This window comes from Hemiscyllium ocellatum, chromosome 3 (assembly GCF_020745735.1).
Source record: "Hemiscyllium ocellatum isolate sHemOce1 chromosome 3, sHemOce1.pat.X.cur, whole genome shotgun sequence".
Lineage (NCBI taxonomy): Eukaryota > Metazoa > Chordata > Chondrichthyes > Orectolobiformes > Hemiscylliidae > Hemiscyllium > Hemiscyllium ocellatum.
In genome coordinates, this window is record NC_083403.1 from 105188321 (window position 1) to 105205769 (window position 17449).

At 45.4% G+C, this 17449-nt stretch overlaps 1 protein-coding gene across 1 annotated transcript; it reads right to left on the reverse strand.

Annotated features, from left to right (window-relative positions):
• Positions 1-136: 136 nt before the first annotated feature.
• rbm34 (RNA binding motif protein 34) lies at positions 137-16507 on the reverse strand. Its single transcript, XM_060821479.1, has 11 exons — positions 16347-16507; positions 11597-11759; positions 10847-10968; positions 9422-9650; positions 7096-7155; positions 5979-6022; positions 4440-4523; positions 2553-2616; positions 2422-2464; positions 1690-1808; positions 137-796 (listed from the first exon to the last, which is right to left on the reverse strand). Exons 1-11 carry the CDS (start codon positions 16361-16363, stop codon positions 506-508), a joined length of 1236 nt encoding a protein of 411 aa, XP_060677462.1. The 5' UTR covers positions 16364-16507; the 3' UTR covers positions 137-505.
• Between the last annotated feature and the right edge of the window lie 942 nt (positions 16508-17449).

Consider the following 17449-nt stretch of genomic DNA (forward strand, 5'->3'; position numbering starts at 1 on the left):
CCTCCAAATCACTTGTATAAATAAACAGTTGAGGGCCCAGCCCTGACCCCTGTGGCCCAGAGGACTGCTACTGCTCAAACTGATCAGCCTTCTTTAAACAAGGGAGAGGTGGAAGAGAGCAAATAAACGCAAACTCTAGGAAAATATTTTATTGCTCAAATTGCACCCCAAAAGGCAAACAAACCAAATGGGTTAGATCTAAGAAATAGGGGTGCTGCTCCATATTAGAGAATCCTTCACACACAACAAATATTCAACAGTGTCAGCTCGTTCCAAACCACTTGTTCAGAGGACAGGAAGAAGGATAATCTGCAGGTCAGATTTGGAGAGAGAGAAAAACTGCCTCAGAGCAAAGCCACCTCTCAGCTCTCATGTCAATTTCAGCTCTCATGTCAATTTCAGCTCTCATGTCAATTACAGTTCCATGATGAAATCCTCTGCCAATGTTAAGTGAGCTGGTGTCCCCAGAGGATGAATGAGAACTTCAGAAGGATGCAGTATTTCACTATTTGCTTTTAGCCTTGCTGCCCCTTTTCTGCTTTAGTTTACACTTCTGCATTTTCTTCTTTTTCATCTTCTTTGTTTTATCCCCCTCCACTGGCTTTGTCATGATCCCGGCGAATCTATTGACCAATGGTGGATTCCTCATTGCTTGGGCCTTGCTGGCTGTGTCCCCAGCACTCCTTCGCTGGACCTTGCTGGCTGTATCCTTTTTCAGTGAGTGGTTGACTCTCACCTTGCGACCCTTCAGCTCGGAGTTATTGAGTTTTAGGGCCAGAGTTACAGCATCTGTGTTCTGCAACAGAAAGTGTGACTGTTCACATTATTATTTTGACACTGGGCCTTGCATCTCTCAATCATTTTTACTGAAACTATCCTGTGCCAGCTGTGGGTGCATTTACTGTGTGTCTCAGCACTCGTACAAATAAAGCTGAACAACCTGAAGCCAGTAAGGGAAGATAATAGCTTTATTTCTATAGCAATTTTCAAGCAGCAGAACAGCCCTTGTCATCTCACAGAAGCATTACCAACAAAGTCAGCAGGCTTTTAAAGCAGTGCTTTAAATGTAGGAAAGTGAGATCAAAAGATGCAGAGGGTTAAGGAGGGATTTCCAAAGTTTAGGGTCTCAGCAACTCAAGGCACAGCCACCACTGGAAGGCAAAAGAAAATGGGGATTGTGCAGGAGGCCAGGATTGGAGGAGTTCATGTGCCTCTCAGAGCTGGAGAAAGTTACAGAGAGGTGTGTTGTCGGGGGTTACAGGGAGGGAAGGTTGTGGCATGGAGGAGAGTTGAGGTCATCAAGGGATCATAAAAAAGGACAAGAATTTCAAAATTCATTTGCTTCAGTTCTGTGCCTTATAGCATCACTGTTTTGACTGAAGTCAATGGAACAAGAACAGTGGGTGTTTAAAAGAGCAGACAATTTGATTTCTCCCATCTTACATCATGAGCTAAAGTAAAAAAAAAACTCATGAAACGTTCTGTGCCAGCTCAGATGGAGGTATCCCATGGCTTTTTCCAAAAAAAACAGGCAAAGTGACATGAAAAATAGTACGGAATGAGCAAGAGAATGTGACAAACACCAGTGAAAGACTCAATGGTCAATTTTCAAAATTCTCTTGATTCTGTATCCTGGGATTCTAATGCAATAGTTTTTAAGTTTTAGGTTGGCTGTGTTGATCACCTCACCTGAAAAAGCACATATCCAAAGCCTTTTCCCATTCCTGATTCATGGTCTCTCACAATCCGGACTGACTCAATTGCACCACATTCGCTGAAGTGTTCTCGTACTTCATCCTCACTGATGTCTACGCTCAAACAGAACACAGCAAAGTGAGTTAATCAGCTGCTCAATCAACAATGGAACTCCTTTGGCAGACCCTGAGCCCCTCAATTACATCAAACAGGTACCGGGAGGGTGATAACCGTTAGAAATGGAACCACTATGTTCCTGGTTTCATTTATAAAGGAAATCTTGCATTTATAGTTATACATCACAGAAACAGACCCTTTGGTCCAAACCTTCTCCAGTGTCTACTATGCAATTTTGGTGTCGTCCACAAGCTTACTAATCATGTCTTTTATATTCTCATCCAAATCATTTACATAAATGACAAACAAAAGGCAGCCCAGAGCCAATCCCTGCAGAACACAGCTGGTGACAGGCCTCCAGAACGAAAAAACAGCCATCCACCACCATTCTTCTCCTGCCATTAAGCCAATTACATATTGCCATAGCTAATTTCTATAGTATCCTACACATTCTCAAGACATCTCAAAAGAGAAGGATACAAGTTTACAAACTATTTATTCTGCACAAACAATAAATCCTTTCTTCAATGGGACAGTGCAGCTTGAAAGACCGAGATAGACTGGAGAATAAAACTGACAAATCACCAGTTACAAAAAGACTCATCTTACCATATGACAAGTTGCCTAAAAAGATTGATCTTCGATGGTCATGCTGCAAAATAAAGAAAGAAAAATAAGACTCTCTAACTTTAGCTAATAAAGTATGAACTAACTCACTTTCTTCCTGATTCAAAACTCACAATTTTTGACTTGCTGGCTAGGTCCACCCGGATATGAAAGCCAGTTTGTATTTCACAGCCGTTCCTTTAAATTAAAAGCCAGAATTTATTCAGATTCTCTATGTAAAAAATGCAGACACAGGCATGATTAGAAATAAACCATAAAACACAGACTACAGGTTATAAGTAAATGGATAAACACATAGCACTAGTTAAAACTAAAACACTGAGTGTTGTTATAATTGAGTACTAGTTGTAATAGAGAACCTCTGTTGAACAATAAAACTCAATGTATAATGGTTCCAAAATGTAAGGCTGCCCTGTGAGCCTGTGCATTTTGCATGAACATGTTTGAATGCAATAAAGCAACATTTAAGGTGATTCAGCTTAACCACTCATTGTTGGTGTTCTTGTCCCATGCAATCCACCTCCCACTTTACATGATCCACCAAATACACCTTCCAGACGAAGCAGTGCTTTACCTGCACTGCAGGCAATCCAGTCTACTGCATTTGCTGCTCTCAATGTGGAATGTCCCTGAGCTTCCAGCAGCCTGCCACTTTTAACACATCACCATGTGTTTCCCAGCTAATGTCTCCGTCTCGGGCTTACTGCAGTACTCCAGCACAAGCTGGAAGAACAGTACCTCATTTTCCAACTGGGAACGCTACAGCCTTCTGGACTCAATAGCAAGTTCAACAATTTTAGGGCTTCAGCACCTTCTCCCATGTCCTTACCCCAAACCCCCCACACACTGGGTTGTGTTATCAATGGGCTGCTCCCCCACTGGCAGCTATTAACAGTTGAGTTCTGAATAAAGGTCAGTGGACCTGAAATATTAATTCTGGTTTCTCTCCACAGATGCTGCCAAACCTGCTGAGTTTTTCCAGCAATTTCTGTCTTTGTTTCTGATTTCCAGCATCTGCAGTTCTTTCATTTTTTAAATCACTGAAACAGGTTGTGCCACAGATTCAAATCTAAAACATATGCCTCATAGATTCAGTTGTACAGCACGGAGACCGACCCTTCGGTTCAACTTGTCCGTGCCAACCAGATATCCGAAGTTAATCTAGTCCCGTTTGCCAGTATTTGGCCCATATTCCTCTAAACCCTTCCTACTCATGTACCCAGCCAAATGACTTTTAAATGTTGTAATTGTACCAGCCTTCACCACTTCCTCTGGCAGCTCATTCCATATATACACCACTCTCTGCGTGAAAAAGTTGTCCCTTACGTCCCTTTTAAATCTTTCCCTTCTCACCCTAAATCTATGCCCTCCAGTACTGGATGCCCCCACCCCAGGGAAAAGACCTTGTCTATTTACCCTATCCATGCCCCTCTTGATTTTATAAACCTCTATAAGGTCACCCCTCAGCCTCCGACGCTCCAGGGAAAACAGCCCCAGCCTGTTCAGCCTCTCCCTGTAGCTCAAATCCTCCAACCCTGGCAACATCCTTGTAAATCTTTTCAGGACTCTTTCAAGTGTCACAACATCTTTCCTATAGGAGGGAGACCAGAACTGCACACAATATTCGAAAAAAGTGATCCAACCAATGTCCTGTACAGCTGCAACATGACTTGCCAACTCCTCTACTCAATGGTCTAACCAACAAAGGAAAGCATACCAAATGCCTTCTTTACTATCCTGTCTACCTGCGACTCAATTTTCAAAAAACTATGAACCTGCACTCCAAGGTCTCTTTGTTCAGCAACACTCCCAGGACCTTACCATTAAGTGTATAAATGCTGCCCTGATTTGCCTTTCCAAAATGCAGTCCCTCACGTGTATCTAAATTAAACTCCATCAGCCACTTGTCGGCCTATTGGCCCATCTCATATTCTCATTAAAATTCAGAAGTCACTGAGCTAGAGCAACAAAAATGAAACAAATGGAGTCAGAGGACATACTTTGTCAAAGCTCTGACTGCATCACTGTCTTGTTCAAACACTATATAGGCATTCACACTGTTCCTCTTGGGATGAATCTTCTTCCTAAATTAGCAAGGGGAAACAGAAGAATGAGAAAGAAAGCATTTCACCAATAAATTTATTGTCCACTTGTACTTTCAAATACACAGGTTAGAACAAGGTGACAGAACATTTAAAAATAAATTGAGCATGCAGGCAGAGGGGGTATTAGTTCCATATCAGTTTTAATTCCAAATTACAGCTAAACTGCAGCGCAGCTTTCCACAGTACTGAATGTGAAGAACACATACAGAGGAAGAACACCAGAGGGCAGACTTATTCGCAGCTAAATGAAGACGGCTGGGTCTGTTTAAAGAATTACATAGAACTTACAGCCCGGAAATAGCAGATTCAGCTTAACCACTCATTGCTGGTGTTCTAGTTCCTCCTCTCACCTGACATCATTTAATCCCACCAAAAAGACAAAAGGAACCCAAAGCAATCTGTTGTTGCAGGATTTTAAACCAAGTCCGAATATTCTCAGCAACGCGCTCTCAGGCTTGGTATACAAAGACAGCCTGAAAATGTGTTGCTGGAAAAACGCAGCAGGTCAGGCAGCATCCAAGGAGCAGGAGATTCGACGTTTCGGGCATGAGCCCTTCTTCAGGCTTAAGACTGAAATGTGGAATCTCCTGTTCCTTGGATGCTGCCTGACCTGCTGCGTTTTTCCAGCAACACATTTTCAGCTCTGATCTCCAGCATCTGCAGACCTCACTTTCTCCTCCATACAAAGACAGCCGCCAGTCTGAATGGAACAGGAAGGTAACACATTCAATCTCTGTGTCACCTCTTCCTGTTCCATCCAGTGTTGACTAATAGACATTCCCATGACTCAGGGCCTTTGAGACGGGAAGTAAGGAATCAAATCTGCGTGTAGCTACTTCTTGTGTATGTGTACCTGGGTTCATGGATCTAAATGGGAACATGCACAAGAGATTGTGCACACATGCTTGTGTATGTGTGTGTATGCCTGGAGTTCAGTGAGGGCAGAAGCAGAATTGGCTGCAGTGACTCCATCCCTGAAAACACTCTTGACGGCTGATCTATCATGGTGAAAGCTGATGACTGCTGTCTGATTACTTGGAATATGTGAGGGCAAAGGAGAGTGAGGAAACAGTGCTGTGAAAAACCCACTGTTGTAGGGTTCACGTCTCTGTTACAAGGAGGGCAGTCAACCGGTTCAACAGCGCCTGCTTCCAAAGCCACAATCTGTACCACTTAGAAGGACAGGCACAGCACAAACCTGGGAACACCATCCCCATGCAAGTTTCCCTCCAAACCACACACCATTTTGACATGGAAATATATCACTGTTCCCTGTGTCAAAATCCCAGAACTTCCTTTCCAACACAATGGGTGTAACTACACCGCATAGACTGCAACAGTTCAAGGTAGCTCATCACTATCCACAGTGATGGGCAACAGCATCCACATCTCATGAACAAAACAAACATCTGGTGAGCAAGCAGTGTGACTTACTGAATGGTGGCCAATCTCTTGGAGATTTTGGGCTCTGCACATGCCTTTAGTTCAAGAAACATGAGAAACATAATCAGATTAATCATTTCCTCTTATCAAAAGTAAGGAATACCAGAAAACCAAGTTTCACAGTGAAGTGGCGAACAGTATAACACATCATTACCATCAGTGACTTTCAAAAAAGAACTGGCTAATTATTTGAACAGAAAAGCTTAACAGTGATATGCCAGGAGAGTGGGACTAGCTGAATTGCTCTTACAGAGAGCTGGAGTAGAAACAATGGGTTCAATAGACTCCTTCCTGTAACTTTTCTCAATTTCTGAGACTTGGATTTCCAAAATACATTTAACTCTCAATAAAAGGTAATACGCAAGGTAAGTACTCATCAAGTTAGGAGTAAAGTATTAATCTGGACTGAAGATTAGTTAATGACAGGAAGTAGCAAAGACCTGGAAAGATCCATTAAATTGGCACCAGGAGTAAGCAGATTGTTCTGTGATGAGGGTGTGTGTAAATCAGGCCTATATTCTCTGGAGTTTATAAGCATGAGAAGTGATATGGATTAAAAAAAAAACAAGATTCTGATGGGACTTGACAGTTTGACACTAGAGATTATTTCTCAGGCTGGAAAATCTAGAATATCGGGTCACAGCCTCCAGCTGGCAGGTTGGTGTTTTTGGAATGAGCTGAGAAGAAATTGCTTCACTCGGAGGGTGGAGAATTTTCAGGGCTCGGAGCTCAGAAGGTGTGAATACTCCAGTGTCAAAACTACAGCCTTCTGAAAACAAAGAAATATAAGTGTCCCACCCATATCTGCTGGTGATATGTTCCAAGAACTACCGTGGATGCCCAAAATCACATATAGTAAAGAACCCTATCATTCAAATGGGAAACCTGCCTCACTGGCAGCCCTCTGGAATTATTTCTGGAATGTTTTCAGGCTGCGGTAAACTGTGGATAACTAAAACTGTGAAACCGAATCCACAGATGCGCGGGTTCTAATGTACTCATCACATGGAACCCAGCGCTCTCCCGGGTGAAATCATACAATCAGTCCACCAGCTCTAGCTTTACCAGCAATAATATGTAACATAAAACAAAATAAATGTTGTCTTACCACTGAACGGAATCGTACTGACTCAATTGGTCCAAACTCTTTAAACAGTGCTTTAATCATCTATTTAAAAAGACACAAACAACCCATATGTAATACCTTATTCCAAGTGATAGACTAGGAGACAGGAGGATAATGCTCTCAGATACAGAGAAGGCACTGAATGTGATTACTGGAACTTAAGAACATAAAATTAAGAGGTAGAACAAGACTCAAGTCTATCTAATTAGCCTTCTGCCATTGAGGAATACACAAAAAAACTTGCATTGATAGAATCTCTTTCACAAGCACAGAGGGGCCCAAAGGATTTTATAGCCAATGAAGAGTTCTGGATTACTGTTGTAATATAAGAAAAGCTGCAAGCAGTTTACGTGCAGCAAGCAGTATGTTACTGACCAGATCACCTGGTCTGACGTGAGCTGAGCAATAAACATTAGACTTAGACTTACAGTGTGGAAACAGGCCCTTCGGCCCAACAAGTCCACACCGACCCGCCGAAGCGCAACCCACCCATGCCCCTACATTTACCCCTTACCTATCACTACGGGCAATTTAGCTTGGCCAATTCACCTGACCCGCACATCTTTGGACTGTGGGAGGAAACCGGAGCACCCGGAGGAAACCCACGCAGACACGGGGAGAACGTGCAAACTCCACACAGTCAGTCGCCTGAGTCGGGAATTGAACCCAGGTCTACAGGCGCTGTGAGGCAGCAGTGCTAACCACTGTGCCACCGTGCCGCCCAATGATTAGTCAGGATACAATGATAATGGAGCTGTTAGTGAATCACAGAAATCGACCCAATGAACTAATCTACTACAGCTTCATAAATGAAATCAGTAAAATCTTTACCGGTGAAAAGCTTCAAACACCAGAGACCCAAAGTCACCAATTCCTCCTGAACAGACTACCTACCGATATCAAATTATTCATACACCATCTGCCAAAATACTGCCTGAAAGTTACCTCAACAGGTGAACATGAATGAGAACAGGAGATGGGTAATAAAGTCCAAACTGATAATGAAAGCTATTACTGCAGATTGAGTAAATCTGAAAATAAAACAGAAATACTGGAAATGCTAAATTAAATATGTCTGAAGAATCATACTGGACACAAAAACTTCATTTCTCTCAACAGATGCTGTCAGACTTGCTTACTCTCTCCAGCACTTCCTATTTTAATTTCAATTTCCAGCATTCATAGCATTTTGCTTTAATATTAGCACAAATAATTTGAGAGTGGGACTATATTATCCATGCTCCACTCTGCTGCGATATGCCTAACTATGTCTTCAGGCAGTGAGGTCATGAACTCTGGACTTCCACAGAACATTACAGCACAATACAGGCCCTTTGGCCCTCTATGTTGCGCCGTTCTGTGGAACCAATCTGAAGTCCATCTAACCTACACTATTCCATTCTCGTCCATATGCCTATCCAATGACAACTTAAATGCCCTTAAAGTTGGAGGGTCAACAACTGTTGAAGGCAGTGCATTCCACACTCCTACTACTCTGAGTGAAGAAGCTATCTCTGACATCTGTCCAAATCTATCACCCCTCAATTTAAAGCTATGTCCCCTTGTGCTAGCCATCATCATCATCCCAGGAAAAAGGCTCTCACTGCACACCCGATCTAACCTTCTGATTATCTTGTATGTTTCAATTAAGTCACCTTGCAACCTTCTTCTAACAAAAATAGCCTCAAATCCCTCAACCTTTCCTCATAAAACTTTCCCTCCATACCAGGCAACATCCTAGTGAATCTCCTCTGAACCCTTTCAAAAGCTTCCACATCGTTCCTATAATGCGGCAACCAGAACTGTACACAATACTCCAAGTGTGGCTGCACCTGAGTTTTGTACAGCTGCAAAACTTGAATCTTGAGCCCTCTATTAATAAAAGCTAACACATCATATGCCTTCTTAACAGCCCTATCAACCTGGGTGGCAACTTTGAGGGATCTCTCTGCTCACGTACACAACCAAGAATCTTACCATTTGGCCAGTACTCTGCATTCCTGTTACTTCTTAAAAAGTGAATCACATGTCTAAGTTTCTCTTTCTTTGCTAAGAGTGCTCCTTAAAACCTCTCTTTTTGACTAAGCTTTTGGTCATCTGCCCTTACTCCTCCTTACGTAGCTTAGTTTGTGAAGCCCCTTTCAGGTGTTTTGATGCCCTGATGGTGCTGTGCAGAGGCAGGCTGCTGTACTGTCGGATCCTGGCTGAGATGAACTGACGGAGGAGAACAGTGTTGACCGACAGTCACTTTAAGCTCAGCTGTCCTCCTGATCAGCAGATTGTGCACAAGCCCTCTGCCACTTCTCACCTGTTTACTGCAGTCTGATGGCAGGTTCCCTACAAACAGGGTCCTTCTATTCTTTATCGTTTCCAGTTCAGGGATGGCTGTGCTCTTCATAGTCCCAGACTCAACCACCTTTCCTTTCGTCATCGTCACAGCAACCGGCAACTTGTCTCGTTCTACCTTCTTGTTCTGTTTCTGTTTCCGGCGTCGGTTCCCTTCACCCTTTTTGTCTGCTGCTGTCAAGGCATCCTCGCTGTAAATGACACAAAGCGAGGGCAGCTCAGAGAGGGACGAGGACAATTCTGACTCTGGCCTCTCCACAATCCACGTTTCCCCATGACCCAAAGCTCTCCACACCCTCTGGTTGCCTCCTGCCCAATCCTGACCTCCCCAAATCTGATCTTTTAACACCCTCTAATATTCCTCCCCTACAATCCTGACCTGCTCACACCCTCCCAAACTCTCCCCCTAAAATGCTGACTTCCTGCCACAAAACAACACATTCTGTCCTACTCCCAGTCCAGCTACCCTTTGCTGCATCCTTTCTGTGGGTTGACTATGTCGATGTGCAATCAGTCCTAAGGCACTGGTAGAAATTGAAATCTCTCAGTTCCCAGCTTGTGCTGCAAGGAGACTTGAACCACACTCCTCTAGAAGCTTATCCATGTTTGGCAGTTGTGTAACAGTAACACTGGTGTAGGACGGCAATATCAAATGGGTGGAAACAGAAACAGATCAGTACATCATCTGAAGCAATGCATTTGCTGAACAGAGCAGCTGTAATGAAAGGAGAGGACAGTGTGTTAAATACACGAAAGGTGCAGTGGTATAAGAGCCTTGCCGCAACTGCATAAGGGTTTGGTCAGAGTATGTATCGCTGTTCCTTCAGTGTCACTCGGTCACAATCCTGGAACTCCCTGTCTGATAGCATTGTGGGTCTACTTACAGGTGAACTGCAGCAGTTCAAAAATGCAGCTCATCACCACCTTCTCAAGCGCAACTAGGTAAGGTCAATAAATGTCATCTTCCACACTCATAACATCTGTAAACTCAAGGTCATCCAAAACTCTGCTGTCCAGATCCTCACTGTCATCAAGTCCTGCTCAGCACCTCCCTGTGCTCACTGGGCTGCACTGGCTCCAGTTATGGAAGCAGCCAGTTTTAAAATGCACATTCCTATTTACCTTTGAGGCCTCAAGCTCTGAAACTCCCTCCCCGAACCTCTACAGCCCCCTCTTTTCCTTGAAAATACTTCTTAAAATCTGACCCTTTACCAAGCTTTCTGTCACATGTCCTAAGGTTTCCTTGAATGGCTTTGTGTCAAACTCTGCTTTTGAACACCCACGACATATCCTGGGACATTTCATAATGATAAAGGCATTGGAAAGATACAAGTTGGTGCTGTGCTAACAGAGTGATGCGATAACCATTGGGCGTGCCAGCACTCACCGCTGGGCCAGTTTCCTCTCAGCAGCTGTCAGCTGCTTCTTCCTGTGAACAGGCTTCTGTTGCTTCGCTGCAGTGGCGGCGTCAGATTCATCGCCCACACGGTCCCTCTTTCTGCAGCTGACCTGAGGGTGAACAATCTCAAATTAACCCTCGTACCAGGTCATGAGCGAAAAAATTCCACATAATTTGTGTAAGAACAGGAAGCCCTGTCCACTGGGACTAGGGAGCCCGTTATTACTGCTGACCTGTTGTGATTCTGTTTGCCGAGCTGGAAGTTTTTGTTGCAAACGTTTCGTCCCCATTGTAGGTGACATCCTCAGTGCTTGGGAGCCTCCTGTGCTGATTCCTCCGGCATTTATAGTGGTATGTCTCTGCTGCATCCGGTTGTCCGTTGCTGTCCACTGCAGTGGCTGGTATATTGGGTCTAGGTCGATGTGTTTGTTGATAGAATTTGTGGATGAGCGGCAGCGACACACCACTAGAAATGCCGGAGGAATCATCACAGAAGCGCTTCACAGGAGACTCCCAAGCACTGAGGATGTCACCTAGAAAGGGGCCGAAACATTTGCAACAAAAACTCCCATCTCGGCGAACAGAACCACAACAATGAGCACCCGAGCTACAAATCTTCTCACAAACTTTGAACTGCTGACCTGGCTTAAAGAATTGGTGTGCCTGATTCATGGTGAGCTAATCGAATGTGGATCAACTGCTTAATATGAGCCTGTGTCTCTACGAGTGGGGACTTACCTTGTTCTCTGGTACAGGAGTGAAGATTAGCTGAGTCGTGGAGGCTGGCTTGCTGAAGAGAGTAACCAGTGGATTTGTCATACACTTCCTTGCTTGTTTCTGGAACAGGCTGTTAGCCACCTGGCCCACCACATAGTCCCCCATTACTTCATTCACTCCGGGACTGCAGAATTGGAGAGAAAAGCTGATCAGTGAAAACCAGAGATTTGAACAATTAGACAGCATCATGGAAGTAGCCATTTGGCCCATTAAAGTTTTACCGGCCCCATTAAAAGGCTTTACAATTATAACTACTCTGCTGCTCCATTTATTTGCTCCCTGTAATTTCCTTTTAAAGTTACTATTGAACCTGTTTCCAATCCACTTTCAGATCATCACTCACTTAGTAATAAAATTCTCAGTTCCCATCTGTTTCATATCCTAATTATCTCCAATTTTGTTTCTCTGGTTACTAACCCTCCTGCCACAAGAAAGAGGGACTCCTTACGGGTGCCTCAGAATTTTGATCACCTCGATCACACAATCAGGAGAAAGCATGAACTGCAGATCAGTCGAGTGTGTGCTGTTGAAAAAGCACAGCCGGTCAGGCAGCATCCGAGGAGCAGGAGAATCGACGTTTCGGGCATAACCCGTTTGATCGCAGAATTAGCCCATAGTACCTGGACTGTTGTGGGTGTGTACAGCTATTTTGGAATCATAGAATCCCTACAGTGTGTCAGCAGGCCATTCGGCCCATCAAATTTACACTTGACCTTCTGAAGAGCATCCCACCTAAATCCGCCCATCCCTGACAACCCTGCATTTCCCATGGCTAACCCACCTAGCCTACACATCCCTGGATACCATGGGGTAAGTTTTCATGGCTAATCCACTTAACCTGCACATCTTTGGGCTTTGGAAGGAAATCAGAGCACCCAGAGGAAATCCCCACAGACACTGAGAGAACGTGCAAACTCCACTCAGACAGTCACCAAAGGGTGGAATCAAACCTGGGCCTCTGGTGCTGTGAGGCAGCAGTGCGAGCCACTGTGCTGACGTTTAGTGCCATTCTCTCGCCTTCTCTCTGGAACAACTCTCCACATGGCCCATTACCTCGAACACACGGGCAGATGCAGTCTCAAAATCAGCAGTGGCATATCAGGGAGCAGCAGGGAACAATGGAAAATAGCAAGTGCTTTGTTTGAATGTGGTGAACTACTCTGAATTCACCTTAACCTTTCATTCCATGTCAGGCCTTTCTGGGAGGTGCTCCGTGTTACACGCATGTACATGCCAAGGCCTTGAACCTGACAGGTCAGTGGCTTGGCTTCAGTGTGGATGTCTAGGTCATGGTCAGGAGCCAGCACTGATAGATGTGGAGTGGGCCGCAGATGGGGAGTTTCATGTTGGGTCAAGGTCTGACTCACTGACAAGGTCTCCCCAGCCAGCCCCTCCCGTGGTGAAGACTCCCTTATTTAAAATCACTCAGTGCGAAGCCAAGAAATGTTAAAGGGAATGCTGGGTAAGTACAAAGGCAGAAAGAGATAGGAATACAGAAGTTTAATGTGAGATGAAGATAGTGGAGAAAGCTGATATGGGCCAAAAACTCTAACTCCTGAGCATCTCTCTCTCTACCCCAGATATGAACACACACAAAATCTCTCTATCCCAGGTTTATACTCAGGCCCTCCCTATTCTGGACTTTCATTCTCTCTCTCTCTCTATGTATATATATGTGTGTGTGTGTGTGTGTGTGTGTGTGTGTGTGTGTATATATTTATATCATTTATTACCATACTCCCTATTTCTTTATCTATACTCAGTGGTTAGCACTGCTGCCTCATAACACGTGGGTTCGATTCCACCCTTGGGTGACTGTCTGAGTAGAGTTTGCACATTCTCCCATGTCTGCATGGGTTTCCTCCCACAGCCCAAAGATGTGCAAGTTAGGTGGGTTAGCCATGGGAAATGGAGTGTTACATGGATAGCTAGGGAGCTTTGTCCAAGTGGGATGAACTTCAAAGGGTCAGTGCAGACTCGATGGGCTGAAAGGCCTCATTACACACTGTAGGAATTCTATGTTTCCATATTTTCCCTCTTATAGTTCCACAGAGATCACAATAAACATAGGCCCATTATAAAATGAATCCGGGAGACTTACTCAGAACAAGAAAATGGCAGAAGGTTAAATAGGTACTTTACTTCAGTTTTATTCCATTAATATTATAAGAGTACAGGGGAGGAATTAAGTACCATTTATAGACAAGTAGTATTAGACAAACTAAAGGGAATTGTTGGACTGGAGTGGACAAAGTTAAAAATCTCATAACACCAGGTTATACTCCGAAGTATGACACTTTGATCTTTTACAAGAATTGTGTCCTATAATCCTGCTCCACAAGCTACCTGATGAAGGAGCTGCGCTCCAAAAGCTTGTACTTCCAAATAAACCTATTGGACTATAATCTGGTATTGTGTCATTATTAAGGAAGCAATCGCATGTTTAGATAAACATAATCTAATCTGGCAGAGTCAGCATGTCATCATGAAGAGAAATTGCGATGAGTTTCTTGAGGAAGTCTCAACTAGAGCGGAAACAGTAGATAGGCACGGTGGCACAGTGGTTAGCACTGCTGCCTCACAGCGCCTGAGATCCGGGTTCAATTCCCGCCTCAGGCGACAGACTGTGTGGAGTTTGCACATTCTCCCCGTGTCTGCGTGGGTTTCCTCCGGGTGCTCCGGTTTCCTCCCACAGTCCAAAGATGTGCGGATCAGGTGAATTGGCCATGCTAAATTGCCCGTAAATGTAGGGGTATGGGTGGGTGGCGGGTCGGTGTGCAGGCCCCCCGAAGGGCCTGCTTCCACACTGTAAGAAATCTAATCTAATATGTTGTATTTGGCCTTCCAGAAGGTGTTCGAAAAGATGCTTGATCAAAGACTGTTGTAAGGGCCCATGTTTAATGTGGCATAGAGGATTAAAAAATGAGGTCTGCAGATGCTGGAGATCACAGTTGAAAATGTGTTGCTGGTTAAAGCACAGCAGGATAGAGGATTGGCTAATATACATGAAAAAGCAAGTAGGGTAAGGGGTTCTTTTTTCAGGTTGGTGACCTGTGGCCAGCAGAGTTCCACAATGATCACAGGTGGGATCGCAACTGTTTACAACATATATTATCACTTGGAGGAAGGAGGTGGATGCACTGAAGCCAAATTTGTTGATGACGCTAACCTAAGTGGAAAGATGGGTTGCAAGAGGGTTTACCAGTTTACAGAGAGATGGTGATAGGTTACACAAGTGGGCAAAAAGTTGGCAAATGTGGGAAAATGTGAAGTTGTTCATTTTGAATAGGACAACAGAAGAACAGAGTATTATTGAAATGGAGAGAAACAGCAGAAAGCTGCAACACAAAGGGACTGCGAAGTACTTGTGCAGGATACGCAGAAAGCTAACACAGAGGTGCAGGGGATAATCAGGAAGGGGAATGGAATGTTGGCTCTTATTTCAAGGGGGTTGGAGTATAACACAAAGGTTAAAAATCACATAACACCAGGTTATAGTCCAACAGGTTTATTTGCAGGCACTAGCTTTCAAAGAGCTGCTTCTTCATCAGTTCTTCATGGGAACAATCACTTGTTGAAGAAGCAGCGCTTTGAAAGCTAGTGCATCCAAATAAACCTATTGTAGTATAACCTGGTGTTGTGTGATTTTTAACTTTGTTCACCACAGTGCTCCAAAACAACATTGGGGAAATCTGAGTGCAATTGTGCAAGATGCTGGTGAGACCAAATCTGGAGTACTGTGAGCAGTTTTGGACTTCTTATTTAAGGAAATATTTCATTGGAGGCAGTTCAGAGATAATTCACTACGGTGATCCCTGGTCTGGGCAGATTGTTTTATGAGGCAGAAGTGGGTACTGCAGGTGCTGGAGATTAGAGTGGTGCTGGAAAAGCACAGCAGGTCAGGCAGCATCTGAGGAGCAGGAAAATCGACATTTTAGGCAAAAGCCCTTCATCAAGATTGTTTTACGAGCACAGGTGAACCAGATTGGGACTCTAGATTAGATTAGATTACTTACAGTGTGGAAACAGGCCCTTCGGCCCAACAGGTCCACACCGACCCGCCGAAGCTCAACCCACCCATACCCCTACATTTACCCCTTACCTAACACTATGGGCAATTTAGCATGGCCAATTCACCTGACCCGCACGTCTTTGGATTGTGGGAGGAAACCGGAGCACCCGGAGGAAACCCACGCAGACACGGGGAGAGCGTACAAACTCCACACAGTCAGTCGCCTGAGTCGGGAATTGAACCCGGGTCTACAGGCGCTGTGAGGCAGCAGTGATAACCACTGTGCCACCGTGCCACCCATACTTACTCACTGGGTTTAGAAGATTGAGAGATGATCTTATTGAAACATACAGGATTATTAAGGGGCTTCACAGAGTAAATGCTGAGAGAATGTTTCTCCTGATCGGAGAGTCTCGGTTCAGAGGGCATGGCCTCAGGATAAAGGGGTGTAGATTTAACACTGAAGCGGTGAGGTATTTGATCTCTCTGAGGGTTCAGGGTGTTTGGAACAGCTTCCCACACAGTGCTGATGGAGCAGGCTGGGGTAGATAGGCTATTGATCAGTTACAGGGACATGCTGAAGGTGGATAGCCACCGTCCCAGTGAAAGGTACAGCAGGAGCGAGGGGCCGAATAGCCTACTCCTGTTCCTATTTCTAATACTCTGCCTGTCCCACCTCTGCATCACTCACTCACTCACCTTCCTTTCGTCGCCATGCCTGTGTGTTGTAGGTACCGGAAGTGCACTGCTGATTCCCTCCCCCCTACCCCGGCTGCCGGAAGTGGCGTATGTGAGAGCGGTCCCTGGAGGTCGCGGAGCGGCTCGAACTGCCCGGAAGCAACGTGGAGCTGTTGGAGGGGGGGGGAAAGAGGTGGATGGTCGCGTTCAGCCCAATCACCATCCCAGGGGCGGGGTCTGGTGACCAGGGGCGGGACCAGGCGGCCGGGGGGCGGGGCCTGGTGACCAGTGGGTGGGGCCGGGGGCGGGGCCTGGTGACCAGCGGGTGGAGCCGGGGGCGGGAACTGGTGACCAGTGGGTGGGGCCGGGGGCGGGGCCTGGTGACCGGGGCGGGGCCTGGCGACCGGGGGCGGGGCCTGGGAAAACAGTGCTGGAGGATTCACTCTGTCCCCGCAACTGGTGGACACACACACACACATTACCTCCAGCTTTCTCTGGGTCTGGTTCCAAGTGTCCAGGGAAGAGGAGAACCTCGATGGGTCATCATGTGGGCTGGGGGTGGGTATGAGAGGGTGTAAATGTGCTAATAGTTACCCAGGAGCTGGGTGTGAGGGTGGGTAAAGGACATGGGAGATGGTGTTCAACCTCCAAAATACTGGAGCCCTGAAGGCTGTGAGGTCCATCATGAGAAACCATTCTTCCAGCTTGCTCTGGGCTTCACTGCAGCTGGTCCAAGACAAATGTTGGCCAGGGAGCACGGTGGCGTGTTGAAGTAGCAGGCAACAGAAACTCATGGTCATTTTTAACAGACAGAATGTAGGTATTCCGTGAGGCAGTCACTCGGCTTGTGGGCAGCGGATGGAGTAGACTGGATTGAGTGGAGTGCAGATAAATCACTGCTTCAGGTGGAAGGGGTGTGGGGCACTAGCTAGTGAGGAAGGACCTAAATGGAAAGGTGTTGCACTTTCTATGATTGCAGGGGAAGCTGCTGTAGGAGCATGGTATGTTCAGAGTGAAGGAGGAGTGGACTAAGATGCGCCAGAGGGAATAATCCCTGTGGAAAGCGGACAAGGGGAGGAAAGCGAATATGTGCATGGTGGTGGCATCTTGCTCGAGATGGCAGA